The 17,695-nt window shown below is 36.9% G+C and overlaps 3 protein-coding genes and 2 non-coding genes across 8 annotated transcripts; 4 read left to right on the plus strand and 1 right to left on the minus strand.

The window, feature by feature from the left end:
• Positions 1-408: 408 nt before the first annotated feature.
• LOC125207237 (AP2-like ethylene-responsive transcription factor At2g41710) lies at positions 409-3,481 on the plus strand. Of its 4 annotated transcripts, none has more exons than XM_048106498.1 (9): positions 409-733; positions 1,103-1,185; positions 1,305-1,313; positions 1,396-1,484; positions 1,635-1,708; positions 1,779-1,829; positions 1,924-1,985; positions 2,122-2,732; positions 3,046-3,481. In XM_048106498.1, exons 1-9 carry the CDS (start codon positions 522-524, stop codon positions 3,097-3,099), a joined length of 1,245 nt encoding a protein of 414 aa, XP_047962455.1. In that variant the 5' UTR covers positions 409-521; the 3' UTR covers positions 3,100-3,481. The 4 variants fall into 4 exon arrangements, with proteins under 4 accessions (XP_047962455.1, XP_047962456.1, XP_047962453.1 ...); XM_048106499.1 differs by having other exon boundaries at positions 1,927-1,985; XM_048106496.1 differs by having other exon boundaries at positions 410-733; positions 2,116-2,732.
• A 700-nt stretch (positions 3,482-4,181) lies between these two features.
• Positions 4,182-4,377, plus strand: LOC125208683. Its single transcript, XR_007174166.1, has one exon. It is a non-coding gene; the product is annotated as a U2 spliceosomal RNA (small nuclear RNA).
• Positions 4,185-8,862, plus strand: LOC125207955 (pentatricopeptide repeat-containing protein At1g30610, chloroplastic-like). The gene is made up of 9 exons (XM_048107478.1): positions 4,185-5,262; positions 5,918-6,109; positions 6,562-6,643; positions 6,739-6,930; positions 7,037-7,150; positions 7,302-7,392; positions 7,472-7,629; positions 7,777-8,208; positions 8,282-8,862. Exons 1-9 carry the CDS (start codon positions 4,649-4,651, stop codon positions 8,672-8,674), a joined length of 2,268 nt encoding a protein of 755 aa, XP_047963435.1. The 5' UTR covers positions 4,185-4,648; the 3' UTR covers positions 8,675-8,862.
• Positions 8,863-13,666: 4,804 nt separating this feature from the next.
• Positions 13,667-17,344, plus strand: LOC125203372 (UDP-arabinose 4-epimerase 1). The gene is made up of 11 exons (XM_048101703.1): positions 13,667-13,910; positions 14,408-14,562; positions 14,659-14,783; positions 14,878-14,991; positions 15,081-15,188; positions 15,283-15,374; positions 15,800-15,941; positions 16,051-16,145; positions 16,298-16,427; positions 16,555-16,699; positions 16,781-17,344. Exons 2-11 carry the CDS (start codon positions 14,502-14,504, stop codon positions 17,020-17,022), a joined length of 1,254 nt encoding a protein of 417 aa, XP_047957660.1. The 5' UTR covers positions 13,667-13,910; positions 14,408-14,501; the 3' UTR covers positions 17,023-17,344.
• Positions 17,345-17,455: 111 nt separating this feature from the next.
• On the minus strand, positions 17,456-17,528 carry TRNAA-AGC. The gene has a single exon. It is a non-coding gene; the product is annotated as a tRNA-Ala (tRNA).
• Positions 17,529-17,695: the final 167 nt, after the last annotated feature.

Consider the following 17,695-nt stretch of genomic DNA (forward strand, 5'->3'; position numbering starts at 1 on the left):
ATTATAAATACCGACAAATTTGTGTTACGTATTCACATTGTTGACATTTTTATTTAAATGTTGATTTAGTTAACAAATGAAGTAGCACTTTAATTAGTTACCAAATTAATGCAATCCTCAATCAGTCAATTTATATATGCAAATAAAATGAAGCTAGGTTGTAATCGGGCCGAACAAAAGCCCATTTATCTCGGCCCGTTCAACCATCTATTCCACAAACATGATGATTTTTGTAGATGACCACCGTGACAGGTGTAAGATGTTTCCTCGTAGCCGTTACAATTTCAATATCTCCAAAATGTCCTCGCGCAATCATATCCATTGCAGCAATCACCGGAAATTACCCAAGGGCACTTTTGTCATTCCCATCTCTTCTCCTTGCTCTGTAGAATTCCTCATTCGGTGCAAAAATACCACAGACCTCTCTTCTCACAATCCACACTCTCTAAATCTCTCTCCCCTCTCCAGCGATTACTAGTGAATTTCTCTCTCCCGCCGCAACAAGGATCGCCGTGATCGCCATGGCTTCCTCCTCGTCGGAGCACGCCGCCAAGCCAGAGGAGACTGGCGGCGGAGAAAGCTCCGAAGCGCGCCCGCCGCCCGATCATCTTCTGCTTTACAGAGGTCTGAAGAAAGCGAAGAAGGAGAGAGGCTGCACGGCGAAAGAGCGAATCAGCAGAATGCCTCCTTGCACGGCCGGCAAACGCAGCTCCATATATCGAGGAGTCACAAGGTATTTATAATTCGTCGAACATGTGGTTTGCACTTAGCTTCGTTGCTTGTACTGGATGTTGTTGTGGTGGATTGAGTTAATCTGATGCATTTTCTGAAGTTCGTGGAGTAGGAGTGTTGTTTATGATTGCTGTTTAGAGCGAGGGCAGGTTTTGAAGCTGATGAAGTGAAGCGTCAGTTATCTGCATTTAATTCATTGTTTTTTCGTTGATTCAGCTTTTAATTGCGGTTTTGCTTTTTAGTGTTGTGAGATTAGGCATCGTTTGAAGCTGATGGCTAATGCATTTTATTGCTTAAATTCTTTGCATTTTTAATCATTATTTTGGCGTTGATTAAGCTTTTGATTGCGGTTTTATTGTTGCCAAATTAGGCATCGTTGGACTGGTCGTTATGAAGCACATCTATGGGATAAAAGTACCTGGAATCAAAACCAAAATAAGAAAGGAAAACAAGGTGAATTAATGCGTGTTAATTGATGTGTCTGTTTTGTGAACTGATAATCTTTTCTATCTGTTTTTGCTCTTTGCATCATTGCTGGGAAACCAAATGCTGTTGCATGGTCGATTGTGCAGTTTACTTGGGTAAGCAATCTGGTCATTTTTTGTATTGAAGCAGAAAAGGATTTAGACCTGTGTTGATATTTTCCATCCGAAACTGCTATAGGTGCATATGATGATGAGGAAGCTGCAGCAAGAGCTTATGATCTAGCTGCTCTTAAATACTGGGGTCCTGGAACGCTTATTAATTTTCCGGTAAGAAGTTTCTGACTCAGGATATAATTTGGTATGGCAATGGAGTAGATGGTTTCGTTTATCACATGTAATAATGTTTATGGGTAGACGAACTACTAACTTTGTGGCAATTGCATTTTAATTTCCTTAAAAACTGATATGGCTGCACAGGTCACAGATTATACACGGGACCTTGAGGAAATGCAAAACCTCTCTCGAGAGGATTATCTAGCATCACTTAGGAGGTCAATATCGGATTTTTGCTGTGTCCGTTCTTAAATGAATTCAGATTCTTACATGCCAAATCTTTTGCAGGAAGAGTAGTGGTTTCTCCAGGGGTGTCTCCAAATATCGTCCCCTTTCCAGGTACATTTTACACGTTTTTGACAAGATTAGCTGGTATTGGGTCCAACCATCATTCTTTACTTAGTGATTTTTTTTCTGTAAATTCTTTTCTCAGTAGTCGATGGGATTCTCAATTCGGCCGCACTCCTGGAGCTGATTACAGTAATGCACTTTATGGTGAGACTGGCTTTGAATAGGATACAATTGTCTTATTGCTGAGTTCAAATCCGAATTTATGCCTAAAGATGCTTTGTTTATTAATTTTCCAAATGATTTGTGTGCCGGTCTAAGTGTGCTGCTGTTAAAGGTGCAGGTGATGAGGCAGCCACAGGAAGTGACAATGCAGGTGTTTATAGTGTTGAGAGGAAGATTGATTTAACAAATTACATCAAATGGTGGGGTACAAGTAAATCTAGTCTGACTGATTTCCAGTCAAAAGCAGTAGATGAGACAAATCCTGGGGGTTCTGATGCTGTCGCTAGTGAACTGAAAACCCTAGAACGGTCTACCAAACCCACAGAACCCTATGAAATGCCACGACTTGGTGTCCCTCCAGAAAGATTGAACCATAAAAAGATATCTGCCATGAGTAGTTTGTTGAACTCAGCAGCATACAAGAGCCTTCAGGAGAGAATCACAAAAAATAAAGGGAAGGAGGAGAATGACGAGAATGAAAACAAAAGCAACATTGATAAAATTGAACTTGGGAAGACTGTTGAGAAATCATGCCATGATATTGGAAGTGAGAGACATGATGTTGCATATGGGATAACCGGAGGATTACCTATTCACAGATATCAGTTGGCCCCTCTTCTGTCCGCTCCCCTTCTGACCAACTACAGCAGTATCGACCCATTAACTGACCCCCTTCTCTGGAGCTCTCTTGTCCCAGTTCTTCCTGCTGGATCATCACGAATGAATGAGGTGTGATTTTCTTTTACTGAGCCTCTAATATATATATTCTCCTTGAGAAGTTTTTTAAGTTGACAATCTTGATTTGCAATGCCGTTTATATACTTAAACACCATGTTTCTGGACTATGTAACTTAGCCTTCTTAATTAGATACTACAGAGTGCTCAGAGATACATATTATGTAGTTTATGTTTTCTTCAGATAATATCTATTTAGATCACAATAAGAAATTATGTAAAGAGTAACAATAGTAACACCGTTTGATCTTGCCTTTCAACTTATGGAACTGGTTAGAGGTTACTGAAGGTATAACACTACATGCAGGTAACAAAAAACGAGTCTGGCTCGGGTTATACCTTCTTCCAGCAAGGAGAGTAGTCACAACACTCGCGTCTATCCAGACTCACGGTAGAATTTGATCCCTGACGTGCATGTGCCATACAAGCAACCCCTTGTCGTGTTACCTGTTGAGAAGCAGATAGAAACTTGTATCAGCATATTATGGAGTTGTGTATATTCCAAAGGTGTAAATTGTTTAAGTTTTATACTTAAAAGCTTTGCCTATTTTGATGGCGACTTTGTTTGGCATGTATACAAAGGTAGGCAGAGAGTTATACAGGCCTGCTCAGTTTTCCTTTTTTACTAGAGTGCATTTTTGCACATTTCTTGGTTCTTCCTTGTTGTAGACATCAGAGCAATCTACCTCGAACAATGTCATGTCTTGTGTATAGTTAATGCAATATACCATCTTTCATGTCGATGGACGCTGTGTCAATCTTTCTTTGCTACTTCTCCTGTGTTTGTTAGTGTTATGCGTGGTCTCAGCAGCAAAACGACGTCATTTTAGCGATGCAAGGCCGACTATGGCTTGACTGAGAATGTTTTTATGATCGAAACGTTTTAAAAACCGTACTACTGTATTTAAACTGTAGCTAAGCATAAATGCAAAAGCTGTGTTGCTTCGCAACAATGAACTGTAAAACCACATGATTATTCCATAAGGCATAAACCCAAGCACAGTAGAGGAAATAAAATGAGAAAGGATAATAATGTAAAATGACTAATATCAAGTTTCATTTATGTTAATCTCGATTAAAATTCAACTCAATGAGATTAATTTCAAATACTACAATTTTTGAATGAACTGCAATAATAATTTTGAAGGACAGCTTTGAACTGAACAACAGACAGGAGTATTGAGTAATTTAGCATCAATGTCAAATACAGATTTTCATGAAATTCATCGCATGATTCATTGATGCAAGATCTTGTTGTGGATGCCTCTGCTGCTGCAATAATCAAGAACGAGAGACAGAGAGAGTTGTTTATATCAAGCTCCATTGAAAAATAAGATAGGCGTTTGGAATTTGACAAAGCTACTATATTCCCACATCGAAAGAAGATAGTAGTAGTATGGGTGAGAGGACTATAAAAGGAGAAGTTCCTAAGCTTTAGAACTCATACCTTTCTCGGCCTTTTGGCTAAGATCAAGTGTAGTATCTGTTCTTATCAGTTTAATATCTGATATGTGGACCATCGGTCTACACGATATTAAATTTATTTTTTGAGGGGGAAGGCCCATCAAAGTAGCTTGCTACTTGGGCCTTCGCGCGTCGCCCATGCGTTGCACTACTGCTTGGGCCTGGCGCACCCCACCAATCCAGTTCAAGCTTTAATGCTAATTCAAGGACTAATCATGAAATTAATACAGAGCTTAACTAATTATATTATAGCTAAAAGCGTTATTTATGAATAGCAACTCTTCTCCCCAACTACCGATTACAGATTTTACTGCAACCGCGAAAATCTTCATCAAAACCTCATCTTTTCATCCATTAAAATTGTTTCTTCTCCAAACCTCAGTGAATTAATATTGGCCGAGATTAGCTCACAATCTACATTGTCATGTCAAATTGAAGAAATCGAGATGCTTGGTGGTTTGTCAGCGTCTGAATCCGCCGTTGAAGTTCTTCAATTGGGCCGGAATTCGTTGCTTCCTTGTGGATTTCCGACGCTGTGGAGGCCTGTTTCTGTTGCTTCTTTTAGGAGGGAGAAGCAGAGGATAGTTTCGGTGAGAAGCGCTTTGAATGATGGAGTTGTTTTCGGTAAGGAATTTGAGTTCACGCCGTCGTTCAGCGAGTATTTGAAGGCGATGGAGTTTCTCAAGAATGAGAAATACCAAACCCTGAAAGGTAGTGACGGTAGTAGCAGTGTTGGCGGCGATACACCGAGGGGAAAGAAGAGTGTGAAGAGAATTGTGCGGGAAAAGGATAATAGCGGTGATGAGGTGATTGCAGCTGAAGGGAATTCGAGAAAGGGGAAGAAAGGGGCGTGGTGTAAAGATGATACGAAAAGGGATGATAGGCAGAATAGAGATAGGGATTTGATGCGGAATAGGAAGATAAGTGATGGCAGTGAGAGTGAGTCGTTGAGTGCGGAACGAGATGCGTTTAAGCCGTTGGAATTGGGCGATGATGCTTTGGGGAAGCCAAGAGTGACAAGGGTAGACATGGAGGAGAGAATACAGAAGCTTGCTAAATGGTGAGGACTGAGGATAGTGAGTTTTGATCAACTGGTTATGTGCAAATATATATGCTTAGTGTCATTTCTTTTCTTATTGCTAGTCTTGCTAAGATGCTTAAGTAATTAATTAGGTGATTCTACTAAGCTCGTTGTGAACCGGATCTGTTTTTGGTTTGTTGCTTTAGCGGGAGCTAGACAGAAATGTAATATTGTTGCATAATTGGATGATACTATGAAATTCTGCAGGGTGCCACTTATATGATAACTTTGTTCTGTTTATTGATTTTCCTCAGGGAGGTGGTGGTTTATATGGAATCTATAGTTATGTAGCAGATGGTACCTTAAGGATTAAGAATATATATTGTGTCAATAGACTATGAATTGTAACGACTAGGCACAACTTAGTTTCGGGAAGTAGAACTTGCAATTACCGTGTTTGCAGATGGTGCATGGTAAGAATTGTATGTTTAGGAACTTAGTGTCACCTTTGGAGGACTTAGATCAGTGTGTGCTTAACATTCTATGCTGATTTTGTTTCTATGTGCTGGACCTTAGGGTAAGACATCATTTTGCAGTTAAGTGGTCTGCGTTCTCTCGAGTGTGCCAAATTGTGTTGAGTGTTGTATACCGGCAACTTTTGTTCCGCTCATAATAAAGTAGTTTACTTTTACAGTCTGAATGGTGCAGACATTGACATCCCCGAGTGGAAGTTCTCTGAAATGATGCGAAGTGCACAAATTAGATTCTCGGATCATTCTATTTTGAGGCTGGTTCAGATATTAGGTAAGTTAGGAAATTGGAAGCGGGTGCTCCAACTCATTGAATGGCTCCAATCTCGCGACCGCTTCAAATGTCACAGGCCAAGGTAATTTGTCCATGATCACAAGTTGTTGCACATTCAATTTACAGCCTATTGTGATACAATCTTTTTCGTTGTTTGATGGCTTCTTGGTAACAAGTTGTATTCATGTAGATTTAACTAGATTGTGCCTAATCCATAGGAAATGCAACTATATTGAAGTAATTATTTTGTTCCTTTGTGGATATAAGATGGTTAAGAAAGAGAAGCCATTAGTGCTTCACAAGTCTAAAGGGAATACCTTGATCAATGTGATGGCGAGGTATCTTCTGGTATAGAGGAATTCCGTTTGAAATGCTTAATTCTAGCTTGTGATGTTTTCGAGAGAAACCAAATGTAATGCAGAAAATCAGTTTTAGTTGAATGATATTCCAGAATTACACTGTTTTGGTTTCGTATTGACATTTTCGTGGATCGTTTGTTATTTTGATTCTTCTAAAGAAGTTCTTATTTTCTAGATATATTTGTACTGCTGCACTGGATGCTCTTGGAAAGGCGAGGAGGCCAGTAGAGGCTCTGAATCTCTTCTATAGGATGCAGGTAAAAAAATATTGTACTATGCATGCTTGTATCAGTGCCTAATATATACGGATAGCTACATTGTCGTCTGATTTCTATCTGATCACTTCGTGTAGGGGCAAATGGCTACCTATCCGGACATAGTAGCTTATCATTGTATAGCTGTCACTCTTGGACAAGCAGGGTATATGAAGGAACTATTTGACGTGATAGATACCATGAGGTCGCCTCCCAGAAAGAAGTTCAAAACCGAATTGCTTGCAAAGTGGGATCCAAGACTCGAACCAGATGTCATTGTCTATAACGCTGTAAGGGGCATCTAGGAACTACGCATCTTTATGCTCTCCGTATTTGTTTATATTGCATCAAATGTGTTTTCTTTTTAATTTGTAGCATTGCTATTATGTAATATAGGTGCTTAATGCTTGTGTTCGGCGCCAGAAATGGGAAGGGGCTTTTTGGGTTCTGCAGCAACTAAGCGAACAGAACCAACCACCTTCAAGCACAACGTATGGACTAGTTATGGAGGTAAGCCGGACATAGTTATATCTGGCTTGGCTCTGCTGAGACGCTGCCTAAAAATGGCTACATTTTTTTTTCTCTTTCACAAGTAAAATGAAAATTCTAGGAAAATACAAACATTCAATTCGGAGGTACTAAAATGCCTCTGTTGGAGCAGGTCATGTTGGCATGTGGCAAGTATAACTTAGTTTACGATTTCTTCAAGAAGGTGCAGAAATCATATATACCGAACGCTCTAATTTATAAAGGTAACTGACTGAAAAACCCTTACCGTGTACTGCTGCATCATATGTATCAGCTTGTAAACCTTTTCCCTGTTGTCTGTAGTTCTCATAAATGCTCTATGGAAGGAAGGAAAAGTCGATGAGGCCATAATGGCTGTTGATGAAATGGAGAGAAGAGGGATAGTTGGCACCGCTGGTCTCTATTATGACCTTGCTCGCTGCCTTTGTAGTGCAGGAAGGTGTCGTGAAGCACTAAAACAAGTACGTATATTCCATACACGTTATAAACTTTGATTTGCAACTTGGTGAGTTTAGCACACGAGCGATCATTTTACGCTATTATTCTGTGGGACTTATCAGAATTTAACTCTGGGGTTTTGTTTCCTCGTTTTCGTTTCATTTCTGCAGATTGACAAGATCTGCAGAGTTGCAAATAAACCACTTGTGGTTACTTACACTGGTTTAATGCAAGCTTGTGTGGAGTCTGGCAACGTTGAAAACGCAGCGTATATCTTCGATCATATGCAGAAGTTCTGTTCACCAAATTTAGTCACTTGCAACATAATGCTCAAAGCCTTTCTTGATCATGGAAAGTTTGAAGATGCTAAAAAGTTGTTTCTAACACTATTGGACAACAGCAACTTTATTCGCCGCGAAGAAGATTACAAAGTTAGGGTTATTCCCGATATCTACACGTTCAACACGATGCTAGACGCATGCGCCACAGAGAAAAGGTGGGAGGATCTTGAGTTTGTCTACGCACAGATGCTGAGATACGGCCACCACTTCAACGCAAAACGCCACCTTCGACTAATATTGGAAGCACGCCATGCCGGGAAGGTATTCACTGCATCAGCCAAAGTGTATTTCATTTCATTGCTTATTTGATGTGAGACTGTTTGATCTTTTCCAGGAATCGATTCTGGAGATGACGTGGAAGCGCCTGGTGGAAACCGGACGGCCTCCCCCTCGTCTGCTCGTCACAGAAATGTTCTGCACGAGGCTGGAGCAGGGCGACTACGCGGCTGCTCTGTCTTACGTTGTGAACTTCGCCTCCATCGAATCACAGGGTTTCTCGAGAAAGTCCTGGTCGAAGCTCTTGATCGAGAATGCCCACCGGTTCCCGGACCGCGCCCTCCACGAGCTCGTCCGCGAAGGAAGCGTTCTTCTTCACCGGTCCGAAAACCCGGCTCTTGAACATCTACTGGATTCTTGCAAAGATTTTTTAAGGAAACAAACATTAATAGATGTGAAGCAAGTAGAAGTAGGAACTAGGTTTCAAGATAATGCTGCCTTAGTATGCTAAATTAGGAAATACTACTATTATTTTGTTTATTCATCTTACATGTATCCACTTATTTACTGATTTAAAAAAAAATGTATGATGTGTCAAAAGCTGTAACAAATGATTGCCCACATTCTCTGCATTTTCTCAGCAGCCTGGCAATAATTTTAAATTTTTGATATTGTAATAAATAAATGTATTAGGTATGACTTAGGACCATCTCTTTATATTACTAGGGATAATTAACAACAACTGCTGATTTACTAAATTAATGATATAAATAATCGTGTAGGTTACTTGCACCCATAATTGAACTTGCATGTGCAGGCTTGTTCCTTTTATCAAATTTTCTTCTTTTCTCTTACAAACCATTCATCTTTTAACTTATTTGGATCAATATCTTCCAATACAAGAATCAAATCAAAATAAAATACATAATAATAACAATCATAACATCTTTTGAACATAGTAATTTTCTTTGAAAGTATGATTTTCTTGATACCCCTACATTAAAACCCTCATAGCTTTAGCAATTTTTTAATTTTGTTTTTCAACTGTTGAATATTAATAAAAGAAGACATATATTATTAGTAAGATGTGGGTCAATAAATTTGAAATTTCGAATATAGTAATACTAGTTAGTAAAGAGAGCAGTTGTTAGTGCATCACAGGCCACAGTAAGACAAATGACTATTGACACATTTCGTCCTATCTATTTGACTGGTTGCATTGATAATTGATTTGCTAATATATTTATTTTAAACAAGATTTTGCTATTATTTTCTTAATTGCCTTCAAAATGTTACACCTAATATTTGGCATATTATAATTAGGTGCAGACTGCAGAGCATCTATTACGTGAGTTATACTACAACACAAATGAATTAATTGGGGACAATTTAACCCACGTAGTGACATGAATAAAAAGAAGTATAATATTAATAATAAATTATTGGATGACGTATAAAAAAGATTATCATGGCTTCATTAAGATTTAAGGCGTAGCCTCATTTATTCGATAAAATTAATTAGTTTTACCTTGTTATATAGGGAGACTTGTAATTGATGAATCTAAAATATTAGAGCACTACTCCGTAAAAGAATATATAATAGTAATACATATATGTAGTATAATTGATCATTCAATTTTTTAATTTTTATTTTCATGTAGCAAAACGGCCCTACAGTATCAAGGCCTAATGATTGTGCCTTTAATTCATAGCAAATGCAGCGGTCAACCTTTCTAAATATTAGTCCATATATTTCGTTTTCAAATAAGTTGTGGGACATTAAAATTTAAAATCTGTATATCATTAAAAATTGGATGGTTTTACATTATTATTATTATTGCATGAAAATTTTGAAAATAAGAAAAGCTCGGTATCGCTTTCAATGAAATTTACAATCATGGTTATTATAATCTCTCAGTCACAATATCACATTACCATGCTCACCCTAAACACAACATAATAAACAAACTTCTCAAAATTACACCAAAAAACAGGAAAACGATTTTAACAATAATAGGATGGGGTAATGTCATGTTTGGATTGAGATTTCCTTAGTAGGTCGTGTTTGAATTTGATCTTAATTAATAAATTAAATCATTATTAAATAGACTCGATAACAACCTATCATACATAATTTGTCGGATTAAGATAAATAATCAACCATAATATGACTAAATAATACGGAGTATACACAATCGTAATCGAAGAAAAGGACCTAACTTGCTGTATTTAAATCCGGACACGGCACACACACACACACAAATCGTTAGCGATACAAATCATATTCACGTTGACAAGACACGATGACAACATGATAACAGTAGACAAACACATGATAGCGATTCGAAACGATTTAGGCGTGTTGCAAAGAGATATGACCTGACAATAACATGGTGGTCGTAACAGTAAAGGCAAAGAAGGCGGCACAGACTCGTTGAATTGGTGATGAAGACGTGAAATAGAGTGAAATCTGTTTATGAAATGTAAGAAATTAAATTTTTATCTGAAAATATTTTAATAAAAATGTTAAAAGGAGTATAAATAGTTAATAATAGTACTCCATTAGACAATTGTACTCCGAAATCAATCTCATTTATGATTTTTAAGTAAAAAATACCTATTTTAGGTTTACAGTAACACAAAACCAATTTTTTTTCAAAATTTGTGAGTAAATAAATATCTAATAAAATATAAAATATTCTTCTAAGTTTAAGTTTAGTTTAATAATTAGAATAAAATCATATTTAATGAGACATTTATACTAAAATAAGTTTGAGTATAGTTTAAATGGTTGGAAATGCTTGTATTTAAAAGTATTAGTCTAGATTTATTTATTTCTTTTAACATTAACTTTTCCCTATTTAAAAGCAATAAATTGGATAGTGCAGTTGAATGTGTGGGGTGCGTTTGGCATCGTGGTCTGGAAAAGTTGAGAAAAAGTAGGGAAGAATTTCTCCACACGTGGCGGTTTGTGGGTAGGGAAGAGAGGGCTCTCTCAACACATGCATGACAGTTCACGGCTGTGTTGTACTGTACAACACTGCGAAAGAAACGTTGTCCTTTTATTTATATACAACCAATTTTAATGCTCATATTTATTGAAAGTGTTACATTCCAACACTTGTTCTATCCTTATTTGTTCATTGCGTCTTCCTAAATTTATTAGTACTAGTATATCTTGGGTCCACAAAATTGAAACTTAGACGTTGAGATCGAGACGCTAAATAATCGTGCTAGTACAAACTATTTTTCCCTCCGTTTTCTTATAGTTGAGACGAAACTTTTCGATGCAAAATTTATAAAAGAAATGTTGAGTATGTTAAATAAATACTGTAAGAAAAAGAAAAAAAGGTCAAGAAAACAAAGAAAAGAGATAGAAAGAAAAATACGTTAGTAGAAAATGAATCTCACATTATTAGAGAGAAAGAAATTTCATTAAATAAAAAATTTACTCCCTCCGTCTCAGATAATTCGACCCAGTATTCCATTTCGGGTCATCCCACATAATTTGTCCCACTTCATTTTTACCATTTTTGGTAGTGAACCTCATATTCCACTAATTCATTCATACTCACATTTTATTATAAAACTAATACTTTAAAAGTAGGACCCACATCCTACTAACTTTTTCAACTCACTTTCCATTAGATTTTTTAAAATTCGTGTCGGGTGAAAGTTCCAAATTATCTGGGACGGAGGGAGTATATTTTAGAAGATGAAGATGAATTAAAAAGAAAGTTTATTTTTAGAGGATAAAGAAAGTCTACTTCATTTGAATTAAAAGATAAAAGAATTCGATGACAAATAAGTGAAATATTCTCGTGAGATAAATGGAATACTATACGGAATATGTTTTGGAATTGAGTTTTTATGTTTTAAACTTTTAATTATATTTGATTTGGCACGACTAATTTGATAAACACATGGTACAAAATTCCGAATCAAATTGATAAATGCTAGAGTTTGAGAGCCCCGAAATAGAAAGTTTATTGCAAAAACTGCAAATAATTATCGCAATTAATTGAACAACAATATAAACAGATCAAGAAATACTATAAGTGATTTAGAATCAGTTATTATCAAAAGGAGGAAAAACAGAGCATATGCAACTAAGGGAAACAATACACGAAGTCATCTACTTTTTAACTTCAAATGGTAAATTGGGGAGTGGCAGCAAAACGAGCAAATAGAAATAAAGTAATTATTTTTATACTCCATTTCTTTTTGTATTAATTATTTCCTTATTCATTTTTGGATTAAGGAAATATCTGATTTTTTAGTCACAAATTGGACCACATTTTCTTACTTCAAACAAAATCTATCTGATTTGAGCTATAATCTAAATTAACTATTGCCCATGTCCCATAAAAGATGTCAACTTTCATTTTTAGTTTATTTCATCAAATATGTCACATTTTTAATTTTTAAAAAAAGTTTTCTCTCACATTAATATAAAAATTATAGTTTCTCTCACAACATCACATGCAAAACAAAACCTTCTAAATCTTGTACCGTCTCACAAGTATAACATCTTTTGGGGGATTACAATCCACCGCCTTAAAAAGCTCATCTAGATTTTATTGGAAAAAATTACAGTTTTTTTTAATTCGTTTCCATACATATAAAATTCATCTCAAACATGAGAATATATTATCAAAAAATAAAATTACTCGAAGTTAATAAAGACATTTAAATGCTAGGAAAATTTTGGTGTAAATAATAAATGCAAGATATGACTCGTGGGATAACGACTGCGAAAGGAGTGGAAAAGGTACACATTTAATTTCCAATCTTATTTGTATCCAATTTTAAATATTTTATTGAAAAATACATCAATCAAATAGGAGTAGTAATAAGTTAAACTCATCGAATTATTAAATAGATTTATGTCTCAATTTTGGCGTATACAAAATAAACTAGGGGATGCATAAGATTAAAGTTGAATTCAATAAAAAGAAATTAATTAGGTCAATTAATTTGGACTTTTTCCTCTCACATCAAAATCAAAGTGGGGCTTTTTTGATTTTTCTCTAGTCTTCCCCGCGTCACCTATTTTCTATCAGCAATTGATGCAAATCACTCTTATTGATTTGATTAGTCAAATTTTGGCGTATAATTAAATGCAGCTACTAATATTAGGCTATTTTCATTAGCCACCTTTGCGAATTATGCACATAAAGCAAACAATTTAAAAAATTTAAAGATAGGGAAAGTCAATGACATAGTGTATATAAATTAGAAAATATAAATATTTTATTAAACAAATTGTATTTTATTTTATTTATTTTATTATGTCGATGGCTTTATAAGATTTTCAAAAACGTACACGCTCAGACCCAAGCAGGAACACCGCCACCTGCTCTCTCTGCTTTCTTGTATGCTCTCTTTCTCTCTCCATTTTCTTTTTCTTCTTTCATTTTATAAGAAAATTAAATTCTGGGTTTCTTCGCAATCCGTGTTTCGCGTGGAGGGTGTGTGCCAAAATTTGATCTTGGTTACGATTTCTTGAGGGTTTTTCGATTGAATGCACATGAGTCTTCGTCGTCTGTGTCTTTTTCTGTTAATCGATTCTATTGATTATTCAGATCTTGTGATCACTCAGATACATGCATACATGTGCCGAGAGATTTGTGGGATGAATAAGTCAAAGTCTTCTCTCTGATCATTGCTGTTTTTACAGCGCTTGGAATGCTAAATTGGGTCTTCACTTTCGTCTAATATAAGTTTGGGGATTCATATTTTTAAAGGTTTTATGCCTATTTATTTATTACTTGGTCTAAATCAGAAGTGTTTTTTTCTCACTTTTTTCTGGGATTTGGTAATTCAAGAATGCTTTACTTGGTTTATTGGCTGCGAAGTTTTAATCTTTTTCCAGTTTTTTGTCAGCTCAAGTTGGGAATTTTGATTGGCATAAGGGGATCTTGAGAGCTTTGAGTCCAGTTTTGGTCTTTGAATCCGAAATGCATGTTTTTTATGTTTCTGATATTCCTAAGATGTTTTGCAATTCTTATGTTGTATCACTCTCATTAGCTATTAGCTGCTGGAAATTGCTAATTCAGATAGGCTTATGCGGTTTTCGTTTCGATTTGTTGGTTGAATTGTCCCTATTTGTGACCATCTCCATCCTTTTCAATAGGGCCCAGCTTAGTTTCAGTTCCTACTTCTTGTATCCAAACAAGATATGTGATTTAACAGTGAGTTTCCATATAAAATTATGGTGGTAACAGTTTGAATTTTTATGCAGGACATCCGAGGATACGGGTGTATTGGTTGGTGATTGATGTGAATATTTGATTATAGAAAACATTTTTTTTACGAATAAAAGAAGAGATTTTTCAATGCTGAGTTTCAATAGGATCAGAGCTCAGCCGAGGTCCAATAGATCTATGTCTCTAGGAGGTGGAGTTCTCTATCCCTGAAGCGTCTTTGCTTGTCTTTCCCCGTCTCTCTAGTAGTTTCTGCATCGATTGTGTTCTTATTTCTTCGTTTTTGCAGGCATGGATTATGCGGATCCAAAGAAGAAAAACAATTTTTGTGGTAAAATCTTGATGGTTTCCACTCTTACAGCATTGTGCATTCTTATGCTCAAGCATTCTCCAACTTTCAACACCCCAAGCCAAGTAATTGATTCGATTTCCAGCCTGCCATTGCTTTATTTGCATGTTTACGAGTCTCTGAGGATTAAATGTGCAAAATTTTTGTGAATTGATACAGTTCTCTAGTCATGAACCTGGTGTGACTCATGTATTGGTAACCGGAGGTGCTGGATACATTGGTTCACATGCTGCATTGCGGCTTCTTAAGGATTTTTATCGTGTGACTATAGTGGTATCTTTCTGATATTCATAGTTCTTTGCAATTCCCAATCGCCATGATTGGTTCCTGTGACCGATCTGAGGTGCATTTTTGATTGACAGGACAATCTCTCGCGGGGGAACCTTGGTGCCATTCGTGTCCTCCAACAATTATTTCCTGAGCCGGGGAGGCTTCAGTTTATTTATGCCGATCTAGGAGATGCTAAATCGGTATCGTCACTGTACTATTTGTTTTATGATTCTTTTCTAGGTGATTGAGTTCACAAGAGTGTTTACCTTCGTTTATTCCTTGGTTAACTTACAGGTCCGGAAAATTTTCTCTGAGAATGCATTTGATGCAGTGATGCATTTTGCTGCCGTGGCATATGTTGGAGAGAGTACTATGGATCCACTCAAGTGAGTATCTTTTGATATTGCTTCGCAACATCCATTAGATTATATCCTCACTGTTGAGTAGAGCTTAGAAACGATTTTAGATAATCTGTAATTGGTTAGTGAGTGTTGATAATTTTGTTTATAAGAAAATTGATAGGGTAACTGCTGGTCCTGACTCCAGACTTGCCAGAATAAACTAAAAACATGTCATCGTCTTGAAATCCACCGTTCCAACAGTTCGTGTCTGTGTTTTGAACTTTTGAAATCTCAAACTTCATTTGAGTGGCAAACTTGACTTTTTGTTAAATTCTCCTTCGGATGAAGCCAATTCTTTTGCTGTATCTTATATTAGTGCTCGTTGGATTAAGAACAATGGAACCTAGCAATAGCAATATGTGCATTTCTTCCTTATATAAATTCCTGATCTAACTATTTTTGCAAAACAGGTATTATCACAATATTACATCAAACACTCTTGTTGTATTAGAAGCCATGGCGGCTCATGAAGTGAAGACATTAATTTATTCTAGCACGTGTGCAACGTACGGGGAACCTGAGCAGATGCCAATTACAGAAGAAACCCCACAGGTTAGGACTTAGGAGGGTTAATGAAGTTTACACTTCTAGTCTAGTGCTTTTGCTTTGTTAGGTGAGATCTGTCGACTAAGAAGCCCGTTTTTTTTTTTACATTTTGCAGGTTCCCATAAATCCATACGGAAAAGCCAAGAAAATGGCAGAGGATATCATTCTTGATTTTCATAAGAACTCTGATATGGCTGTCATGATTTTAAGGTAGAGTTTTTTACTGTAAATACTTTCTAACATCAGATTGCAACAATAATCGAGCAAACTACTTGTCTATCCCAGTTTAGTTCATCGAGTAGCTGTAATTCGTTTATGCTTGCATTTTGTACCTCAATTCTCTTACTTTGTTAATCTATCAGATACTTCAATGTGATTGGTTCGGATCCTGAGGGAAGGCTCGGTGAAGCTCCCCGGCCTGAACTACGTGAACATGGGCGGATATCTGGTGCTTGTTTCGATGCTGCTCGTGGAATAATACCAGGTCTCAAGGTCAGTGTTGCTACTCGACTCGACACCAACCAAATATGCCTTGAAAACTTCGAGAACTGTTCTTGTACACGAGCTTTCTCTTTTATACATCTTTCTTAAAAAAATATTGAATATCTTCCAAACACAGGTTCGTGGAACAGATTACAAGACTTCAGACGGCACCTGCATCCGTGACTACATTGATGTCACCGATCTAGTGGACGCTCATGTCAAAGCCCTCGAGAAGGCCAAGCCCGGGCATGTAGGCATCTACAACGTTGGTACAGGAAAAGGTAAAGCCACCTTTTAGTGTTCATGCTTACAGGTTAAAACGTAAGCTTGTAACTGAAACGGTTTGTTTCACCCCATCTCAGGCAGTTCAGTGAATGAGTTCGTGGCAGCCTGCAAGAAGGCAACGGGGGTGCCCATAAAAGTCGAATTCCTTCCCCGCAGGCCCGGTGACTATGCAGAAGTGTACAGCGACCCGTCCAAGATCAAGAACGAGCTGAACTGGACAGCGAGACACACCAACCTCGAAGAGAGCTTGCAGGTCGCGTGGAGATGGCAGAAGGAACACCAGAATGGGTACGGCACTCCTCTGATGATGTCTGCGTAAATAGAAGCTCAAGGTATTCGGATTCGTAGAAGAGGACTAACATGAACGGAACCCCCACGTCCGAGCTTGGTTTCGGGAAGTTTTCGTAGAGCTGGAGTGAGAAAGAGAGAGAGTTGAGGGCAGGGGTCTGATGTATTCTTTTACATCTCTATTCAGATACATTTGATAGAATGGTAGGGATGACAATATATAATGATTATGATTTGGAGACATATTTAGTTGAATGATAGTTTATGAGAGGTATAGATTATTCTTGTATTATAGCATAGCTTATAATTATTGTAGCAATTCTTGAATGAAAAATCCTTTGGTTTTCTTTCAACAGGTTCTTGCCCCTGGTTAAACATTTTAAGAAAATGTCACAAAATTATAAATAAATGAATAAAAAAAAAAGGAAAAAATAAAAGAAGATAAAATGAAAAGAAAAAAGAAATGGAGATGCGGGGTATCGATCCCCGTACCTCTCGCATGCTAAGCGAGCGCTCTACCATCTGAGCTACATCCCCAATACACTAGATTGTTCAGTAATAATTGTATTACTTAATTTTCTCAATTTAGCAATTTGTAGAAGAATGAATGATCTACTTTCGATTTTTGGTTGATAATTGATCAAGAGTATTAATTTGCTCATTTGAATAGAATGGATAATTTACTTGCAACGAGGATAAAATCT

The sequence above is a fragment of the Salvia hispanica genome, chromosome 2, assembly GCF_023119035.1.
Source record: "Salvia hispanica cultivar TCC Black 2014 chromosome 2, UniMelb_Shisp_WGS_1.0, whole genome shotgun sequence".
NCBI classification, from domain to species: Eukaryota; Viridiplantae; Streptophyta; class Magnoliopsida; order Lamiales; family Lamiaceae; genus Salvia; species Salvia hispanica.

What these genes read in the sequence shown, in the direction of transcription:
- LOC125207955 (XM_048107478.1), top strand. Translation starts at nt 4,649, where the DNA reads ATGCTTGGTGGTTTGTCAGCGTCTGAATCCGCCGTTGAAGTTCTTCAA. An exon ending in ATACAGAAGCTTGCTAAATG is followed by an intron (nt 5,263 to 5,917) that starts GTGAGGACTGAG and finishes TTACTTTTACAG; the next exon opens with TCTGAATGGTGCAGACATTG. An exon ending in CGTATGGACTAGTTATGGAG is followed by an intron (nt 7,151 to 7,301) that starts GTAAGCCGGACA and finishes CTGTTGGAGCAG; the next exon opens with GTCATGTTGGCATGTGGCAA.
- LOC125203372 (XM_048101703.1), top strand. Translation starts at nt 14,502, where the DNA reads ATGCTGAGTTTCAATAGGATCAGAGCTCAGCCGAGGTCCAATAGATCT. An exon ending in CTTTCAACACCCCAAGCCAA is followed by an intron (nt 14,784 to 14,877) that starts GTAATTGATTCG and finishes GAATTGATACAG; the next exon opens with TTCTCTAGTCATGAACCTGG. An exon ending in TTACAGAAGAAACCCCACAG is followed by an intron (nt 15,942 to 16,050) that starts GTTAGGACTTAG and finishes TACATTTTGCAG; the next exon opens with GTTCCCATAAATCCATACGG.
- LOC125207237 (XM_048106496.1), top strand. Translation starts at nt 522, where the DNA reads ATGGCTTCCTCCTCGTCGGAGCACGCCGCCAAGCCAGAGGAGACTGGC. An exon ending in GAACGCTTATTAATTTTCCG is followed by an intron (nt 1,485 to 1,634) that starts GTAAGAAGTTTC and finishes ATGGCTGCACAG; the next exon opens with GTCACAGATTATACACGGGA. An exon ending in TTACAGTAATGCACTTTATG is followed by an intron (nt 1,986 to 2,115) that starts GTGAGACTGGCT and finishes CTGCTGTTAAAG; the next exon opens with GTGCAGGTGATGAGGCAGCC.